The 18,852-nt window shown below is 42.0% G+C and overlaps 1 protein-coding gene across 2 annotated transcripts in view; it reads right to left on the bottom strand.

Moving 5' to 3' along the window:
* Positions 1-14,176: 14,176 nt before the first annotated feature.
* Positions 14,177-18,852, bottom strand: part of Tnfaip8 (TNF alpha induced protein 8) — a 110,810-nt gene continuing 106,134 nt past the window's right edge. For both annotated transcript variants that reach the window (XM_038330565.1, XM_038330563.1), the window contains exon 2: positions 14,177-17,113. In XM_038330565.1, the coding sequence (XP_038186493.1) occupies positions 16,548-17,113 (566 nt within the window). In that variant the 3' untranslated portion in view covers positions 14,177-16,547. The remainder of the gene's footprint in view (positions 17,114-18,852) is intronic.

Below are 18,852 nucleotides of genomic sequence, written 5' to 3'. Positions count from 1 at the left end.
TGTTGTTAATTCCTTGTGAAGCAAAATGTGTTGTTAATAAGCAATCATCGATATTAATCATCAATAAAAGTAAAATAAATAAAAGTAATTGTTTTTTATTCTCATCAGGCTCATTGCAATACAACTATGTGAAGTCGATTGCAAGTGACTCATTAGGAAAGAATGGTTGTCCTCCCACAAGGAGGACATCCTCAAATGTATAAAGAAACAGGCAAACAGAATTTAACGAATCTCCTCAGAAAAGACATCATAGTTCCTCAAAATGATTCAGTCTGTCCCCATTAGAAAACCCCACAGTGAGCCTTGTGGATGTCCCAGGGAGTCCTGAGTCCTGGAATCCAGGTCTCCTGTTGAGTTGATCCCTGATATAGAACACACAGGAGCCAGAGGGCAGAGGCAAATCCTGCTGAACTGGATGTATACCGGCTGGGGGAGGGTGGTGGGACAGTTTACATAAGAGTGTGAGGGAGGAGGTCGGAACCCACACAGCCTGGGCTGTAACTCTTGATTCCACAGTTTAGCAGCTGGGACTCCTTCAGCAATTCCTTTCTTTTAAGCCTCAGTTTCCCCGTCTGTAAAATGATGTTTGTACCTGCTGGAGTCCTGAGAGACAGAAGAGTTACCTCCTGCCAGGCACAGAATTGGGCTTTTGGAGCAGTGTCGGGATGGATCTTTTTTTGTTTTGTTTTGTTTTTCCACAGATCCAGTGGGAAAAGTTTAGTCTGAACTTGTCCATCAGGACGATTGACAATGTATTCCAACCTTAAACGGAGCAAGGAGAATACAAAGACTCAACTCTTCATTGACACTCTGTCTACATTTGCTTGTAAGCAAAATGTGACTTGGGGGAGAGAGGGTTTATTCCATTTTACAGCTTTCCATTGAGAGAAGGCAAGGCAGGGACGCCAATGGACCTAAAGGGAGGAACTGAGACAGAGGATGTGGAAGAATGTTGTGTTCTGGCTTGGTCTCATGGCTTACTCAGCCTGCTCTCTTATATAGTTGCCCCTGGAGGGCGCTGCACAGAGTGGGATGGGCCCTCCCATGTCAGTCATCAATCAAGACATTGCCTCACAGACTTGCTACAGATCAATCTGATGAAGGCATTTTCTCAGCTGAAATTCCATTTTCCCAGATGACTCCAGCTTTTTTCAAGTTAAGAAAAAAAAAACCTAACCAATAACGCATTCAGCAATAATTAGGTGTCCCTTTGCCTAACAGCTTGAAGGAGTTGGTGACTAAATCTGAGGCAGCAAAAAGAATGTTTAAGAAATCCAATGGCTTCTTCCTAAAGAGTTTGGGCTCCTAATTTTAATGTATGTGATTTTTTTTACTCTATTTCTGCCTCAATGTTGTAATAAAAACAACTATCACATTTTCCAGAAAACAAAAAGCATTATTAATAATGACATTGTCTACTTGTGAGGATACACTAGATATTTTGGTCTGAATTCTTTAGGTAAATCATCGATTATAATAACTTCTTGAAATAACTGTTCTATAATATAATATAGCCACTTTACAGAAGGCAACATTGAGACTCAAGAAAAAAATAAATCAAGTTCCCCACATTTCAACTATAAACCTTGTTTTCTTCATTTAATATACTTTCAAATTACTTTAAGTGAAAATTTCAAAATGAATAAGGAGGATTAAAGAGTTGGCTAAGTGGTTAAAGAATTTGTTGCTCTTCCAGAAGACCCTGGTTTAATTTCCAGTATCTACACAGCGACTCACGAGAGTCTGTACCTCTGAGGGCACGAGGCATGCATGTGGTATACAGATATGTAGACTTTGCATTATAGATTTGATTTTTTTTCTCATGGAAGCTCCAGACTCATAGCCTCATTGTCTCTTGTCGAGTGGAAAGAGACAATGGCTTCTTCTAGTATCTCTGGCAGAGATACTGGAATAAGCTGAGCCTACTAGTGCAAGCCTACTAATTGCAGCTACTCAGGAGTCTGAGGCAGGATTGGAAGCTCAAGGCTTCCTTGGGCTGGCTGCTTTGTAAGTTCAAGGCCAGCTTGGTCCATTTAGTGAGACCCTACCTCAGAAAGAGAGGGAAGGAGACACATAGAGCGCTCGCCTAGCATACTCAAGGCATTGGATTCAATTCTCAATACCCATAAAAAAAATAAATAAAAACTATCAGGAAGATCTGCAGTCTATTGTAAAGATCAAATCCAGGACCCTGTGCACTAAATAAGCATCCTGAACGCAGGGACTCTTGCATTCTAGTTTGTCCAACCAGGGTACCACATCCCAGTCTCTACAGCCGGGTCAGTCTTGATTGCATCACTGTATTATATATTTAGTCCTGAACCAATCATTCTTGGACAGGAATGCAGTGTCCTGGTTGGCCAGAAGAAGATCATACGTCCACTGGTTTCTCTTTGTTTAGTTTTACTGCTAACGTGAGCATGTGTGGATGTGTGTACATGAGTGTGTATGTGCGCGTGAATCTGGATGTGCATTCCTGGAGGGCATGCCAGTCAAAAGACAACGTTGTGGAAGTAGTTCTGGTTCTCTCATTTTCCTCTAACGTGGGCTCCAGGGGTGGAAGCCAGACTGTCAGGGTTTTGAAGCAAGTACTTTTACCTGCTGGCCGGGTCCAGCTGTTACCACAAGGGGTAATGGTACTAGCAACAGAACTGGAAGGAGGTCATACGACTAACAGAAAAAAAAAAGGTATTGTTACAGTATAACAAGGAATGAGCTTTAGCAATGGATATCAACTACCACAAACACACGTGCAATCTGATCGCATATATTCTTAAACTTATCTCCAGCATACTGCATAACAGTAAGATACAGTAACAGAAATCAAGAAAACTAATAAACTCCAGGCCAGATCACTTCTGTTGTAATATGAGCAAAAGACCTATGTTTTGGGAAAGAGCAGATTTAGTCAGTTAACTGAAAACAACTCTCACCCAACAGTTGTAAGCCAGGGTCAATACTTATGAATGCAGAGTAATATAACAAGTGTCAGTCATCACCCTTCCCCGACATTGGCTTGGCCACGACCTTGGAATTTCCAAGATTTTAAACATTGGAGCCAAGGGGAGCAAACGAAGAATTCCTTGAGTGTTTCTTAAGGAGCTAGTAGAAAAGATAGAGTCTTCTCAGATGATGCTCATATGGATTGCATTTTGTACACATGGAATTCGTGTCAAAGGCACAGCCAGGGGCAAGAGTGACAGAGAGAACCGACCAATCACCTTTCTTAGAGTGAGAATTCACCAAGAACACATCTCAGAGGAGCACCGGGAACAGGAAAGATCATTGTTGGAGGGAACCAGCAGGCTGATAAGTCAGGCTTTGGTTTTGGTCGCAGGGGACTGAGCACAGCCCTGGCACCTATGGTTACATTTTTGTTATTATATTAGAAAAGTAAACATATGCTAAAGTTATAGGTAGCATATATTTCCCAAAATGAAGGTGAACATTTTATTGTAAATCTGAATCTTCCTTAGGTACACACTGTAACATGTTAAAAGTTTTTGGATTTTTGAAACACTTAGTGTGTTTTTGTTTTGGTTCATTTTTAAACAATTACTTATTTTATTTTGCACGCATTGGTGTTCTGCATGCATGCGCCAAGGTGTCAGACCCCCTGGAACTGGAGTTACAGACAGCTGTGAGCTGCCATGTGGGTGCTGGCATTGAACCCAGGTCCTCTGGAAGAACAACCAGTGCTCTAAACTGCTGAGCCATCTCTCTGGTCTCACTCCTCATTTAGGGTTTTTTTTTTTTTCCAACAAAAACCAAACAGACAAAAACATCAAAAGTCTGAAGGACTTCTGATCACAAAAATTTCAGATGAGGGCCACTAACCTATAATCTAAAATGCTCCAGGAATGAAACACTCCTCCTAAACACTCTTGGTATGAGAGCCCCTCCTCATCAAATCACTCGGCTGGTAGGGCTAAGTGTGTGGCAAATCTAGAATTTAACAACCAGAAATTTCCTAGGAGAGAAAACAGTTAACTATAGAGAACTCTTGACCTACAGTCTATACTCAGCAAGTCCTTGTCCCCTTCGCATCCCTGCCTATGTCTTGTAGGTGACAGCAATGGTACTGCAGGTGATGCCTGCAGTAGTGGTAGCCATGGTAGTGGTGGTGGCGGTGGTGATAGTGTCAGTGGTGATGGTGGTGAAGGCTAACAGCCGTAGAGCACTTCTCATTGTGAGGCACTATGTTTTTGTTGGTTTTGTTTGTTGTTGTTTGACTTAAATGCCTTCTGGACATTATAAGCAACAGCTACAATCCTTTGTACTCAGATAAAAGTAAGCAACCCACACATCATCACAGCCATTTGGTGGCTCCTCATCCATATGTTTAACAGCCACCAGAGCTGCGGATGCAATAGCAAGAGATCCCAGTTTTCATGCTTTCAGTGACAAGTTAGTTCTTACATCTAATGACTGCTAGCGTTCTCATTTGCATATTCATGATCAAGCATCACAAAGGTAAACACAGAGCTAAAGTAACTGAAATTTTAACAGCAACTTCTTTTTTAAAAAATTGTTTTTATTGAGCTTTATATTTTTCTCCACTCCCCTCCCTTCCTCTCCCTTCCCTTTCTACCTCTCTCATGATCCCCCCTCCCAATTTATTCAGGAGATCTTGTCTTTTTCTACTTCCCATGTAGATTAGATTCACGTATGTCTCTCTTAGGCTTCTCTTTGTTGTCTAGGTTTTCTGGGATTGTGAATTGTAGGCTGTTTTTTTTTTTTGCTTTATGTCTAAAAGCCACTTATGAGTGAATACATATTATATTTGTCTCTCTGGATCTGCATTACCTCACTTAATATGATGCTTTCTAGATCCATCCATTTGCCCGCAAATTTCAAAATGTCATTATTTTTTTCTGCTGTGTAGTACTCCATTTTGTAAATGTACCACATTTTTCTTACCCATTCTTCAGTCGAGGGGCATTTAGGTTATCCCCAGGTTCTGGCTATGACAAACAAAGCTGCTATGAACATAGTTGAGCACAGGTCCTTGTGGTACAATTGAGCATCCTTTGGGTATATACCCAAAACTGGTATTGTTGGGTCTTGAGGAAGGTTGTTTCCTAATTTTCTGAGAAATCGTCATACTGAAATCCAAAGTGGCTGCACCAGTTTGCACTCCCACCAGTAAACTCTCCAGCATAAGTTGTCATCAGTGTTTTTGATTTTGGCCATTCTTACAGGTATAAGATGGAATCTCAGAGTTGTTTTGATTTCCATTTCTCTGATGGCTAAGGATGTTGAACATTTCCTTAAGTGTCTTTCATCCATTTTAGATTTCTCTGTTGAGAGCCTGTACTCCATTTTTTATTGGATTATTTGTTCTTTTGATGACTAATTTCTTAAGGTTTTTTTTTTTTTTATATTTTGGAGATCAGACCTCTGTCTCATGTGGGGTTGATGAAGATCTTTTCCCATTCTGTAGGCTGACATTTTGTCTTGTTTACCGTGTCCTTTGCTTTACAGAAGCTTCTCAGTTTCAGGAGGTCCCATTTAATAATTGTTTCTCAAGATATTTTATGCTATTTGTGGCTATCGTGAAAGGTGACGCTTCTCTGATTTCTTTCTCTGCTTCCTTATCCTTTGTATATAGGAGGGCGACTGATTTTTTGGAGTTGATCTTGTATCTTGCCACGCTACTAAAGGAGTTTATCAGCTGTAGGAGTTCTTTGGTGGAGTTTTTCGGGTCGCTTATGTATACTATCATATCATCAGCAAATAATGAAAGTTTAACTTCTTCCTTTCCAATTCGAATCCCCTTGATCCCCTTGTTTTGTCTTATTGCTATTGCTAGAACTTCAAGTACTATATTGAAGAGATAAGGAGAGAGTGGACAACCTTGTCGCGTTCCTGAATTTAGTGGGATGGCCTTGAGTTTCTCTCCATTTAATTTGATGTTAGCTGTCGGCTTGCTGTAAATAGCCTTTATTATATTTAGGAATGACCCCTGTATCTCTAATCCCATCTTCTGATGATCATGAAAAAGAAAAATCTCTTTCACAGGTCAGCCAGCGGCAGGAAGTGTTGTGATTTGTCCAGAGGGGATCTGGAACAGCTCTCTGGATGGAACTCATTGTGAAGCCCTGCCTTGTCTAGAGACAGAAGAATCCACTGGGACTGATCTCAGTGAGGGTCGGAAGGCCACCTTGGGGGCCCCATGCTCTGGAATTTGTCCCCTGCAGGCAAAAGAACAGGATAGTCTGATCATATTTTCCCTCGAATACTCGATAAGCTCAGAGCAGAGACAGTGACATGTGACCAAATGATGGGCAGCATCCACTGACTGCTGGGTCAATGGCAAGGCAGTCAACAAACATGACTGCAAGAAAGGCCACTCTCTTCAGATTGGCTCTAATGTGTACTCCTGGGTTGTAGTGTGAAGCGGCGGGGCCGTGTCCCGCCACCCGGCAACGGCTAGCTTTACACCCGAAATAATTACACGGAAACTGTATTCTTTTAAAACACTGCCTGGCCCATAGTTTCAGCCTCTTATTGGTTAATTCTCACATCTTCCTTTAACCCATATTTAGTAATCTGGGTAGCACCACGAGGTGTGGCTTACCAGGAGAGATCTTAACCTGCGTCCATCTCGGAGAGGAGCAGCATGGAGACTCACTATGGGGAATGCCTGAAGCGTCTCCCCAACTCTACTTCCTTGTTCCCACAATTCTGTTCTGTCTACTCCACCTCTCTTAAAGGGCCAAGGCAGTTTTCTTTAATTAACCAATGAAAGAAACATAGACAGATAACTCTCCTCCATCACTGGGTCTCCACCTGAGGGCTCAGAGGGCACACATAGACTTCATGAGCACAAGTTATAAAAATCAGAATTTGTCTAGCTTCGTGAGATATGGAGCAATCTACTTTCAAGATCAATGATTTTTTTTTTAAAAAAAAAAGTTTTAAAGTAGGTATCATCTAATACCAGCATTCAGGAGGCAGATGATGGAAGATTATGAGTCCTATGTCAGCCTGGGCCACAACCGAGACCCTTTCTCAAGAACCAAAGCCAACATGCTCCTCTATGTTGCTATCACTCCAATACTTGTGACAATTTAAATATGAGTTAAATATTAACTATTGATGAAACTGTTACTTGTTCCCACATGCCTTATCCTACTTAGCAGGGCTTGTAATCCAAATCTGGTCATAGACTCACTTGCAACCAGTTTAGTTGTGAATAAAAACAAAAGTCTCATCCACGTTTCTTTTACCTATACTATCTCTTATACAGGCATGAATGTACATATGTACGCGTGCGTACTCACACACATGCACAAACACATGCACGAACACATTCAAATACCCTCGCCATTGATACTGAAAATTTGCCACCACTTTGAGTCTATTGCTTTTAAAACATCGATTTAAAACCAAACTATTTGAAAATCTTCATATCAGGAAGCTATCTTGGGATCCTCAGCGTACTGGGCAGTCTAATTTAGAACTAAACTAACTTCACTGTTACCCCATCCCCATCAGTCACCAACTCTTTAGAAATGGCAGCCAGGTGTTCCTGCAGGGTCCAGTGTTTCTTGAACTGCATAGTTAAATTCTTTTGTCAGGCATGGGGGGGGGAGGGACTCACCTTTCACAGGGGTAAGAATGTAACTCTGAACAGGTTAGTCTACCATTATTTCCTGTATTTGTTTCTAGTAGAAAACAATTCCCCGAAGAAACTCCGGACCCCCCAAGTATTGGTGTCTTTGCTGGAACCAGGCAAGAAAAAAAATAATGACACGATATTTAGTCTGTAAAGAGAACTTCAAAGAGCTACTCATTGTCGAGTTCATGCCCTGGCGTAGTTCTTCCCATACCGAAGCCAAGTTACACGTGTGTGCACATTCCAAAGAAAAGTCAGACCCTCAACAGATCGTGGAAGATCATTTCTAAACACTGGAATACGCTGCTTGAGCAAAATGTCTTTGTGTCCCTAAGAACCAGAAGGCACGCCAAACAGTTTATGCTAATGATATCACTGATATCGAGTGTCCGGTTTTAAAATTCACCTTAGTCCCCGAGTCATTTCTGGTCCTTTAGCACTGGAGAAGCTAGAGACTCAGTAACGACACTCCGTCAAATGGATGTGGCATGCCTCGGCGAACACCCCGGATCCCACCATGCAGAGGAGCTTTCTTAATTGGTAATATTTTGTATGTGTCATCACACATTGAGTCTGAAAGAATTAAGTGGGCTATAAGATTCTACTGGAGGAAGTCCCCTAGAAACATTCACACTGGTCTCTCCTGGACGCTGTCCTGTGCGCTGTTTCCTTTGCTGACTGTCTTCTCACACTGTAACAAACCATAACTGTGTATACAACCTTTTCCTGGCATTCCCCGAGCTCTCCTAAAGAGCCATCAACCCCAAGGGTACAGTTGGGGACTCCCGGAAGAGTCCACATGGGCTTTGACTAGTAAGTATACTGAGGAGAACTGATGCTCCATCTGTCTTGGTATGAGTCATGTGGAGGGCTGGAAACTTCTGCTTGGGGGACTTGTGGCACTCCTAAGAAACAGGAGGCAGAAAGTTAAGCAAAAACTAGAAGCAATCAAGAGGCCCAGTCACTCCAGGGTCCCAGGATAATCTTCAGTAACAATATGACTGTAACCCATGAGAGAACTCAGTGGAGAGAAATGCCAAAGGACACGGTATGTAGCGTGTCCGTAGCATTAGCATGCATGACGTCCTGTGATCAATCCCCAATCCAAAATTCAAACAGGGAAAGGTCTGGCTGAGTGTATTTAACCCTACGAATCATGAGAGACACTAAATGTTTTTTTTTGTGTTGTTGTTGTTATTGTTTGTTCATTTTTTTTAAACACAATTTTTTTTTTCTGACGGCGTGTGATACAGCAATAGGTGACTAATGCCAGCAGAAATGATCAAATAATTTACGGTACTGTATGTAGACTGTGATGGTTTAGAGGCCATGCCTAAACAACAGCCAGACAGTATTTTTCACAACTCAGTTCAAAATAATTTTTCCAAATTGAAATAAAAAGCCAATTTTTAGAGGGGACCTGGATTGCATGTGGTTCTCCGGGTCTGTTGAAGCCTGTAGCTGAATTGCTTTTATTTGTATTGCTTTTTGGAAAATGGCAGAAGGCCAACCATAAACAGTGTTCTACAAAGGAACAATCCTCAGCTTTCAGAGCCCCTCTGTGTTTGATTTTATCTTTCAAAAGAAAATATGAAATAGTTGGTTCTATACAAGTTTTAGACACATATGGAGAAAGCCCCCTGGCAGGCCAGGAAATCAGTTTCCAGCTGACTTCAATGTGTGTTCTGCACTCTGCTGGGTTGGTTCTACCTGGTCACTCTCCAGTGACTCCTGGAGGAAGGGATGCCAAACTCCTGACACACGCGGTCTGAAAACACTGTGGAATGTTTCCGCCTTCAGATTTCAGGGCCTGTTCTGTGGTGAATACTTTAGCAAAGTAAAATGTGACTGCTCCGTCATGAAAGCAAGAGTCCCTGACAACGTAAAAAGCAATAGTGTTGATACTTCCCTTCAATCATCAGTGAGGATTTGTCCTTGGAACAAGTGATCTAAGAAGACAGCAGCAGCAGACAGGGAAGATGCAGCAGAGAGGGAGGATGCAGCAGCCAGGGAGGATGCGGCAGACAGGGAGGATGCGGCAGAAAGGGAGGATACAGCAGACAACAGGGAAGATGCAGCAGACAGGAAAGATGCAGCAGACAGGGAGGATGCAGCAGACAAGATGCCCTTTAGCACAGAGAACTGACAAAAATCCAGCTCTCGAGAAATGAGAGCAGCTTGTCTTGCAAACTACCAATTGCCCCATGTGATGGTGACAATAAAGGTATTTATCCTTTACTTCTCTGCCTCGCATTTATGCTTCACATTAGGCGATCAGATGACTTAGCTGTCTGCATGCTTCTAAGTGGAAAAACTCAAAGTACAGAGAAATTTACTGCCTTCGTTGACTTTGCGAATCAAAACACTTACTTTAAAAATCAGATATTAACTGTTAAAAATGTGCGTGTGCACATATTCTGTGGGAGTCAGAGAAGACTTGTGAAAGTCGGTGCTCTCCCTCTACCATCAAGTTTCCAGCGATCAAATGCGGGCTTTCAGGCTCGGCAGAAAGTGCAGTCTGCCACTGAGTCATCTCACTGGCCCCTGTTCAAGGATTTTTCCCGTGTTGAGATTAAGCTGTAAGTGCCTGATTGGTCACTTTATTTTCACAAGTCAAAACCAGAATGATGTAGCGCTTGAGTAGAGAAGGCAGAATTTCCTGAGCCACGCAGGAAGAAAGTCAACGGGTTGACTCACTGGCTGCCTGATCTTACAAAGGTCTCATGGAACTTTGGTGAGTGTAGAGCCGGGTTCTCTGCGTGTGCAGTGTTTTCCAAAGTACAGGGGTTTTCCTCTTGGCTGGGACTGCTGCCTGGCTTGTCCACATCCTCTCTCAGTGTTCTGTAGACAGTGGTACAGCATAGCCCTTACCTGAAGCTCAAACTCATTACTGGGTGGAAAATGCTTCTTGGGAGAGACAGACTACCCCTCACACATGTGTATCTCTTTCGGTATCTCCCTGAGGTAAAAAGGTCCCTGCTGAGGAATAGTACTATAACTAGGCAAAGATGTGTTACATTTGTTTATAGGATGCATTTGCTTAACTATGTAAGGATGTGTGGCTTTGCCTGCCTAGGTGCCTGATTGGTTTATTAAACGTTGATTGGCCAATAGCCAGGCATTAGAGGTTTAGATGAAGCCAGCAGACAGAATAAATAGAAGGAGAAAAGGAGAGAAGAGAGGAGAGAGAAGACACCCAGGGCCAGCCAGCAGACATGGAGTAGATCATGAAGAAAGAAAGGTAAAAAGCCCTGAGGCCAAAACATAGTTGAAGAGAAACAGGTTAAGCTGTAAGTGATGGTCAAGTACAAGCTAAGGCCAATCATACATAACTAATAAGTCTTTGTGTCATGATTGGGGAGCTGGTTGGTAGCCCAAAAGAAAGACCGTTACAGGTCCCTCTAGTTCTGGGCCACACATTAAGTGTTCTTAAGGACACCAGGGTAAAAGAGACATAAATGTTCACTACTTGGTGATGCTGGTAATGGGTGATTATAAGCACACATCGATGTGTATATGGTTTTGTGGATAGATACACTTGAATGCTTGTGCATGTGGAGGCCAGAGTCCCTGTTAGATCCCCTGGAGCTGGAGTTACAGGCCATGGTGAGCTGGGAGCTGAACTCAGGTTCTCTGCAAAAGCCTTATGTGCTCTTAATCTCTGGGCCATCTTTTCAAGCCCTAAGCTTGAGATATAATCTTTATATATAAGGTTTTATAATCTTGACTTGAATTACAGAAAATGAAACTGTTTCAGAGCTAGGATAAAGTTGTTGGGTTTTTTTTTTTCTGTCAAATAACATTTCTAAAACTGCCATGGGTTTAAGTCACATGAGGGTTTCTGCGCGGGTGTGTAATTTATCAAGCCAAACACTGCTAAATCCTGCTAACTTAGAAAATACAAATGTGGAAACACAAGGCCGATGACATACTTAAACACTATTATTCCTGTTAACACACTGTTTCATTAGAATATTTTAATTTCCTAGCAACTGAACAACACTGAACTCCTAAACATATTTCAGCCTATGGATAAATGCACTGATCTTTATCTGTTTGTCAAGGTGGGTGTGTTAGATTATAGCTGAGCTCATATATTCACATCAAGTATCTCAAGGAACACTTAAAACTCTTGTGGGGGAGAAAACATCCAACATGATAGGTTCAAGCTACAAAACTTATAATTTTAAGCCAATGAGTGGCAGGAATCTATCAGAAGTTTGAGCTTTGTAGGCTTTTGCTTTGTTTTACATGTGTATTCACATAGGAGTGGGGGGCTTTCCAGAAAATTATGAATGAGATACTGTGATAGACAAAAGGAGGTATCATTAAGGTTTCTCACACACGCTTTTCTTTGTATATGTAAGTCCTAATAATCAGAAAAAATACATAGGTATGTTTTAAATCTTACTTGTCAAAATGTTTTCAGCCTCCAAACCTGGAAATAATGTCAAGGCTTTGAACTGATGCCATATTACTCTTTGGCACACAACGAGGGGCTGTCTTCGTGCAGGCAGAGGTCTGTGCCTCCACCAAAGGCTGTCTCGGGGAAGGGTGCCTCATCTCGTGAGCCCATGTTCAAACCATCCTTAATTGTGAGCCCCACAAAAGACAGAAATCTGAGCTACACGATTCCTTCAAATTAGAACTCATGCTGCAGCATTGAAATGCCTCTGCAAAAAATTAGACCCAGATCTTGGAGAATAGGTCAGATCTGTAATGATCTGAATTTGATCTAAAATGCCACTATTTGCTAAATCTTTTCAGAGGCATAAAAGCTCTCCTCTGAGCCAAAGACGTGTTTGCTATTGCTTTTAGCCATGCTGCATTTAAATACAAGCAAGAGTACACTGATACCATAGCTGTGATGCATTACTTGTGATCTCGAGAAAATTTTAATTTCCCTTGCCTCAGTTTCCTCATTTGCAAAGTCATGAAGATTTTGGCGGGGGATTTTGAGTGAGTGTGAAAGCCGTATCATAAATGTTAACTGCCAATATTGGCTTTCATTTACTAATTATATATATCTTATATTATATATAAGAGTATATATATATATATCATACTCTTTTGCAGAAAATCCATCAGCACATAATAAAGGTGGTTCTAAAACATTTCATTCTTTCACCATATCTAAAAGGACACCATTTAGAAGAAAAAGTTAGAATACATATAGGAGTAGACACCTATAATCCTAGCACTTAAGAGGCTGGGGCACAAAGATCATAATTTTGAGGCCAGGGTTACAAAGTCAAACTTTGTATTTAAAACAACAAAACAAACAAAATAAACAATGAAACTTAGAAAACATAGACACATAAGATCCCAAACTTAGCTCAGAGTTATCTATCTACCCTAAGCTTGTTCAACTATTTTTCCTTGTTCCAGCCTTTCTTGCCAAAAGTCATGCAAAAGGGGAAGGAACCCAATCACAACATCAGAAATTAGCCTGATACTTGGACCAAAAGAGAATCTGCATGCATCAGAAAATAACTTGCTAATCATGACATTTTAACTGACATGGAAATACGTACTTTCTAGGCAAAAGACTAACAAGGCAATGGTTTTCAGACAATTCTGAAAAAAAAAAATGGCAGCAAAGATTCCCTGCTTCAGCATTCGGCTGATCTTCTATGTCTGTGAATTCAGCATTTGTAGATTGAAAAACATTTTATTAAAAATGTGTTTGTAGGGGCCAGTAACATAGATCAGTGAGTGAAGGCACCTGCTGCAGGTGCTTGATACACGAGTTCCACCCCCAAAAGCCACAAGGTGGAAGGAGAGCACCAGCTCCTGCAGCTTGTCCCCTTGCTTCCACAGGTATGCCCCTCCCAAGTAAATATAAAAGAAAGTGTTGGTACTGAACACACACACTTTTTTCTTGTGATTATTCCATAAACAAAACATTTTGTTGTTGTTGTTTTGTTTCCAAATCAGCAGTTACACTGTACATGTGCTGTAAGTAATATTGAGGCGTGTAAATACAGGAAGGTATATAGGCAGGATAGATGCAAACACTATGTGATTTTCTATAAGGAATTTCGGCATCTGCAGTGTTTGATATCTGTAGGGTATTCTTGAACCAGTTATCCACAGGTATTTTGATGTGGGAGGGTTTTCTGTTTTGTGTTGATTTCATTGGTTAATAAAGAAACTGCCTTGGCCATTTGATAGGCCAGCCCTTAGGTGGGCTGAGTAAACAGAACAGAATGCTGGGAGGAAGAGGGAAGTGAGGCAATTGCCATGCCTCTCCTCTCTGGGTCAGACGCCATGGAGCCAGCTGCCAGGTCAGACATGCTGAATCTTCCCAGTAAGCCACCACCTCGTTGGGCTACACACATTAATAGAAATTGGTTAATCAAGATGTGAGAGTTAGCCGGGCGGTGGTGGTGCACACCTTTAATCCCAGCACTCGGGAGGCAGAGGCAGGCGGATCTCTGTGAGTTCGAGGCCAGCCTGGTCTACAAGAGCTAGTTCCAGGACAGGCACCAAAGCCACAGAGAAACCCTGTCTCGAAAAACCAAAAAAAAAAAAAAAAAAAAAAAAGATGTGAGAGTTAGCCAGTAAGAGGCTAGAGCTAATGGGCCAAGCAGTGTTTAAAAGAATACAGTTTCCGTGTAATTATTTCAGGTGTGAAGCTAGCTGTGTGGAAACTGGGCGGGACTAAAAGCCTGCCCTCAGCTTTTTCTACAGTATTTCTTTTGACCTTCCTGGGTGTGCTGGCTAGTTTTATATCAATATGACACAAGCTGGCATTATTTAAGAGAAGGGAGCCTCAACTGAGAAAATGTCTCCATAAGATCAGGCTGTAAAAAAACCTGTAGGACATTTCCTTAAATATTGATCATGGAGGACAGTTCAGTCTATTTTCAGTGGTGCCAGCCCTGGACTGGTAGTCCTGAGTTCTAAAAGAAAGCAGGCTGAGCAAGCCAGTAAGCAGCACCCCTCCAGCTCCTGCTCATGTTCTTGCCCTGACTTACTTCAATAACATTGTACCAAAGTGTGAGCGAAATAAATCCTTTCCTCCTCATGGTGTTTCATCGCAGCAATAGTAACCCTAACTAAGACATTGGCATATAAAACTAAAGGATGCTACCATTGTCCACATGCACATTGTGTTGCTACCCTACAAGTTCATCAGTATGACCCAACTATGTGCAGACATCTCTAAATTTCTCCCGAGGTCTTCTGTATTTTGTTGGTCATGTCCTGAGCTAGAAATTTAAGAAGCTGTCCACATCACTAGCCATACTTCTGCTAGATCTGGTAGAGAAGAGAATATGGCAAATCAGATCCTCCTGTCAAATCACACTCTTAGCCTCTCTTGGGTAGGAGAAGAGCTGGCGAAGGAAGGCTTGCTGAGCTCGGAGTATTAACCATTTAGCATTTACGAAGTCCAATAGTCAGCAATGCAGCCACTATGCTAGTGTTACCACATCTAGCAGTCGTCTACACAGCTCCAGGAGGCAAGAATTATATTTCCAGCTCAAATTAGGATTCAGTGTCACTCAGGTATACATACTTTTTGCCTTTGCTGTTTGCCTTAACCGAACAAAACTGAGCCTCAGAGAAACCTGACCACTTCCTTCTAGTCTCTGATGGGTCAAAGCAGATTTTCTGGAATTTTTCCTTGTGGGATTTTTTTTTCTGGTGAATTTTTATTTCACTGTCAATGTTCTCAAGGACAGACTCAGTGGCAGTGGTAATATTTAGTGATGGGGGTTGGGTCTGTTATCTCCTAGATGACAGAATTGGCCAGTAGGCTTCTAGTTCTTTTACAAAATCAGCAAAGGTCTACTTTATCATCCATGCACCTAAAATTATACAGAAAGAGCACAGCACTTGCTGGAGACAGACACGGTCATCTGCCCACTCATCAAAGTAGCAAATAACACAATCTAAACCCTAAGTAGTTAAATAAAAAAATGACTTCCTTTATTCATCAAGCCCTGTTAAACACTGAAATGCATCCATCTTTCTTACATTACTTAGCAAGGCCCTGTCTATTCTTTCACCCCTCACTCCCCTAAGTTAGTCTAATGAGTTCATCCTGAAACTCCAGATTGTTTTCCTTTTCTTCACACTACTTACATTTTATTGTTTCAGTATCAAAGCCGATCTAAAAGTTTCTTTTTCCTCCTATGTGTGAAATGGACGTTAATGTGTGTCAGCACATGTTCAAGATGACATCAAAGTTAGGGCCCAAGCATTTCAAGACAAGGTTTGAGAATCTAAGTATCACCAAGGATCCAAAAGAGTACAACTCTGTCTCAGAAGCACACTCTTATAATGGACATATTTCTTATTTCCACGGCTGTGATTTCGGATATGCACTTTCCTGCTTTCCTGACGGTTCAATTCGATGGCCTCGGATTTAATTCCTGAACGTCAATTTCTACCTAGAACAAAAGAATCGAGCAGACTAGGAAGCAGGATTGCTTCAAGAGGATCAGTGACAACAGAGGCCCTTGGCATTTTAAAAGAGCTACACAGAGAGTAAAAGATAAAACCAAGATACACAACTTTGTACACGTTAGAAATATCCAATGTGCCACCAATACAAGATACACAACTTTGTACACGTTAGAAATATCCAATGTGCCACCAATACAATTTCCCTAAAACATGAAAAGTCCCAGAGAGGGGAGCCACACTCCTCTGTCTTTGTATCGCTCACATTTGAATCCCCAACTATCTATTTTTCCCACATCCTGACATTCATTAAGACGTTTTCAGCCAGAATTTTTGGCAATATGCTTTTCTTTTTCAACTACAACAAGCCACACAAAAGTACTGCCATTAATGTCCAATGGTTGTATCAGGCCAGGCCTTTCTGAAATACATGTGATCTTTAAAAGATTCTCTGTCTTCCCTTCATGAGTCAGCAGTGCTCTTTGTCTTCATCTAAACCGCTTATTTCACGAGCTCAGATGTTCTCTTCATCCAACATTTTGTTGATGCCATCGCAAAGTTTCTGTAAGTGAGGTTTAAATTTTCCAAAGGGATTATACAAGGCAGCCAAAAAATCACAATCTGAAAAGTGATCAAAGACGTGATTAACCCGTCCGTGAGACTTGGCAGTGAGGTGGCGCTGGATGACTTCATGCAGCAGCTCTCGGCACTCGTTCAGCAGCCTGGACAGCACGTTGCGGTCGAAGGTGTACTCCACCTGGTGGAAGCTGACCACCGTCATGGCAAGCTGGTGGACCTTCTTCTTGAACTTCTCCATCAGCGCCAGCTCGTCTTGATTGAACTGATTGTTCCTGTGGAGAACAGCCAGCTTGATGACTGTCTTGATAAGGTTCTTGATGACCCGCTCCGCCTCCTTCTTGTTTTGGGTGTACTCCTTGGTCACCCGGTAGAGCTCATCCAGGACCTCGCTGCTGGTGTCATCGATCAGGGTGGTGGCGATGGATTTGGATACCATTTTACCCAGGATCTTCTTTTGCGCCTGGACGGCCAGGTTTTTGGAATTGAAGACATCTGTGGCCACTATACAACAAAATGGGCAGAAAGAGCAAAAGATTCGTCAATAGCAAGTAAAACAAAACAACAACACAAATCTCCAAGAATTAGGGAGCATTTCCCCCAATTCCTTCACTATTTACAGTTTGACTCCCATTTACTGATATGAGTCTATGTTCAGAAAAAAAAAAAGATTCAATGTTTTGTACATTTATACGCATTGGGTTCTCATTTGTGAAATTAATGGGTTGATGTATAATTAAAATCCTTTATGCCTTCTGCTATGTAGTCAATGATTTCTTTAGCAGTTAATATTTATAACATCCTTGAAAATATCTTCTGGGCACCAGCACACATGTAGCACACACCAACACATATATACACATGCATAGTCATATAAGTAAAAATAGATCAAAAAATTAAATCTGTCTTGTGAGGTGGTAAACCATTTTATCTAGCTTAATTGTAAAAAACCATTAAAAATTTTAAGTCAGCTCTATACCTATTTGCTAGGCATCTGCAAACCTAGGCATCTTAAAGAAACTCATTTGAGCCAGGGTGGTGGTGGCACACACCTTAAACCCCAGCCCTTGGGAGGCAGAAGTAGGTGGATCTCTGTGAGTTCAAGGCTAGCCTGTTCTACAGAGTGAGTTCCAGGAAAGCCATGTGGTTTCATAGAGAAACACTGCCTCAGAGAGAGACAAAGAGGGAGGAGAGAGGGAGGGAGAGAAAGAGGGAGAGAGGGACTGACAAACTCTTTTGAATGAAAGCAGTTTAAATAGCAAGGCCATGATACTGAGCAAGATGGGAGAGAGGGAGGGAGAGAGGGAGGAAGAGAGGGACAGGGAGAGAGAGAGGGAGAGAAGGAGGGAGAAAGGGAGGGAGAGAGGGAGGGAGAGAGGGAGGGAAAGAGGGAGGGAGAGAGGGAGGGAAAGAGGGAGGGAGAGAGGGAGGGAAAGAGGAAGAGAGGGACTGACAAACTCTTTTGAATGAAAGCAGCTTAAATAGCAAGGCCATGATACTGAGCAAGATGGCACATTTACCCCAGCAAACCCAAGGGAGAATCCTCTCATAAACCACTTACAGAAAGCTTAAGCACCTAAGACATTGGTCCTCGCTCTCTCAGCCATCCCACCCACTTTGAATTTCACTCCCCGATGTCAGGTTTGGAAGGTTATGCTCCAGAGAGAGCTCACTGTCAGCTGCTATTCCTGATCCACTGCTTCTTTTACGTTTTGAGGAAATAAACTTATTTCATGAGCTGATGAAACATGTTACATGCAAAGCATACTTTGGAAAAGCGGATCCCTGGAGCTGACGTTTGGGATGACTGTAACTTAATTTGGCAGATGTTTAATGCACGAGAAGAGTTGCACAAATTGCAGATTAATAACATATGAAATGGAATGCTTCTAGCTTAGGGCCCAGCAGAGAAAGTGCTCTACAAACCAACATTAGTTTTATTCTACTGTGATTGCCCCTTCCATGTGCTGGATGCAATCCGAAAGCTTGTCTATGATTCTGCCTTTTCTCCCTCTCCTGGCGGAGGGCTCAGAACTGTGGTTCTCCGGGTATCCACCCCCCCACCATAGGATCCAAGGATCTCTCTCCTCTCTGGACTTCCCACAAGATGCACTCAGAGCAGTTGGAATATAACCATTTAGTAGTTAAGACGAACACCTCAGGGCACTGGCGATGTAAAATGGTTTCTAGTTTGGACAAAAGCTGGCATCATTAGGAAGCAAACAGCAGAAGTACCAAACCCA

Source organism: Arvicola amphibius, chromosome 5, assembly GCF_903992535.2.
Source record: "Arvicola amphibius chromosome 5, mArvAmp1.2, whole genome shotgun sequence".
Classification (NCBI taxonomy): domain Eukaryota; kingdom Metazoa; phylum Chordata; class Mammalia; order Rodentia; family Cricetidae; genus Arvicola; species Arvicola amphibius.
The sequence above is the reverse complement of the archived record's forward strand: the minus strand, read 5'-3'. Positions and strand labels throughout refer to the sequence as shown.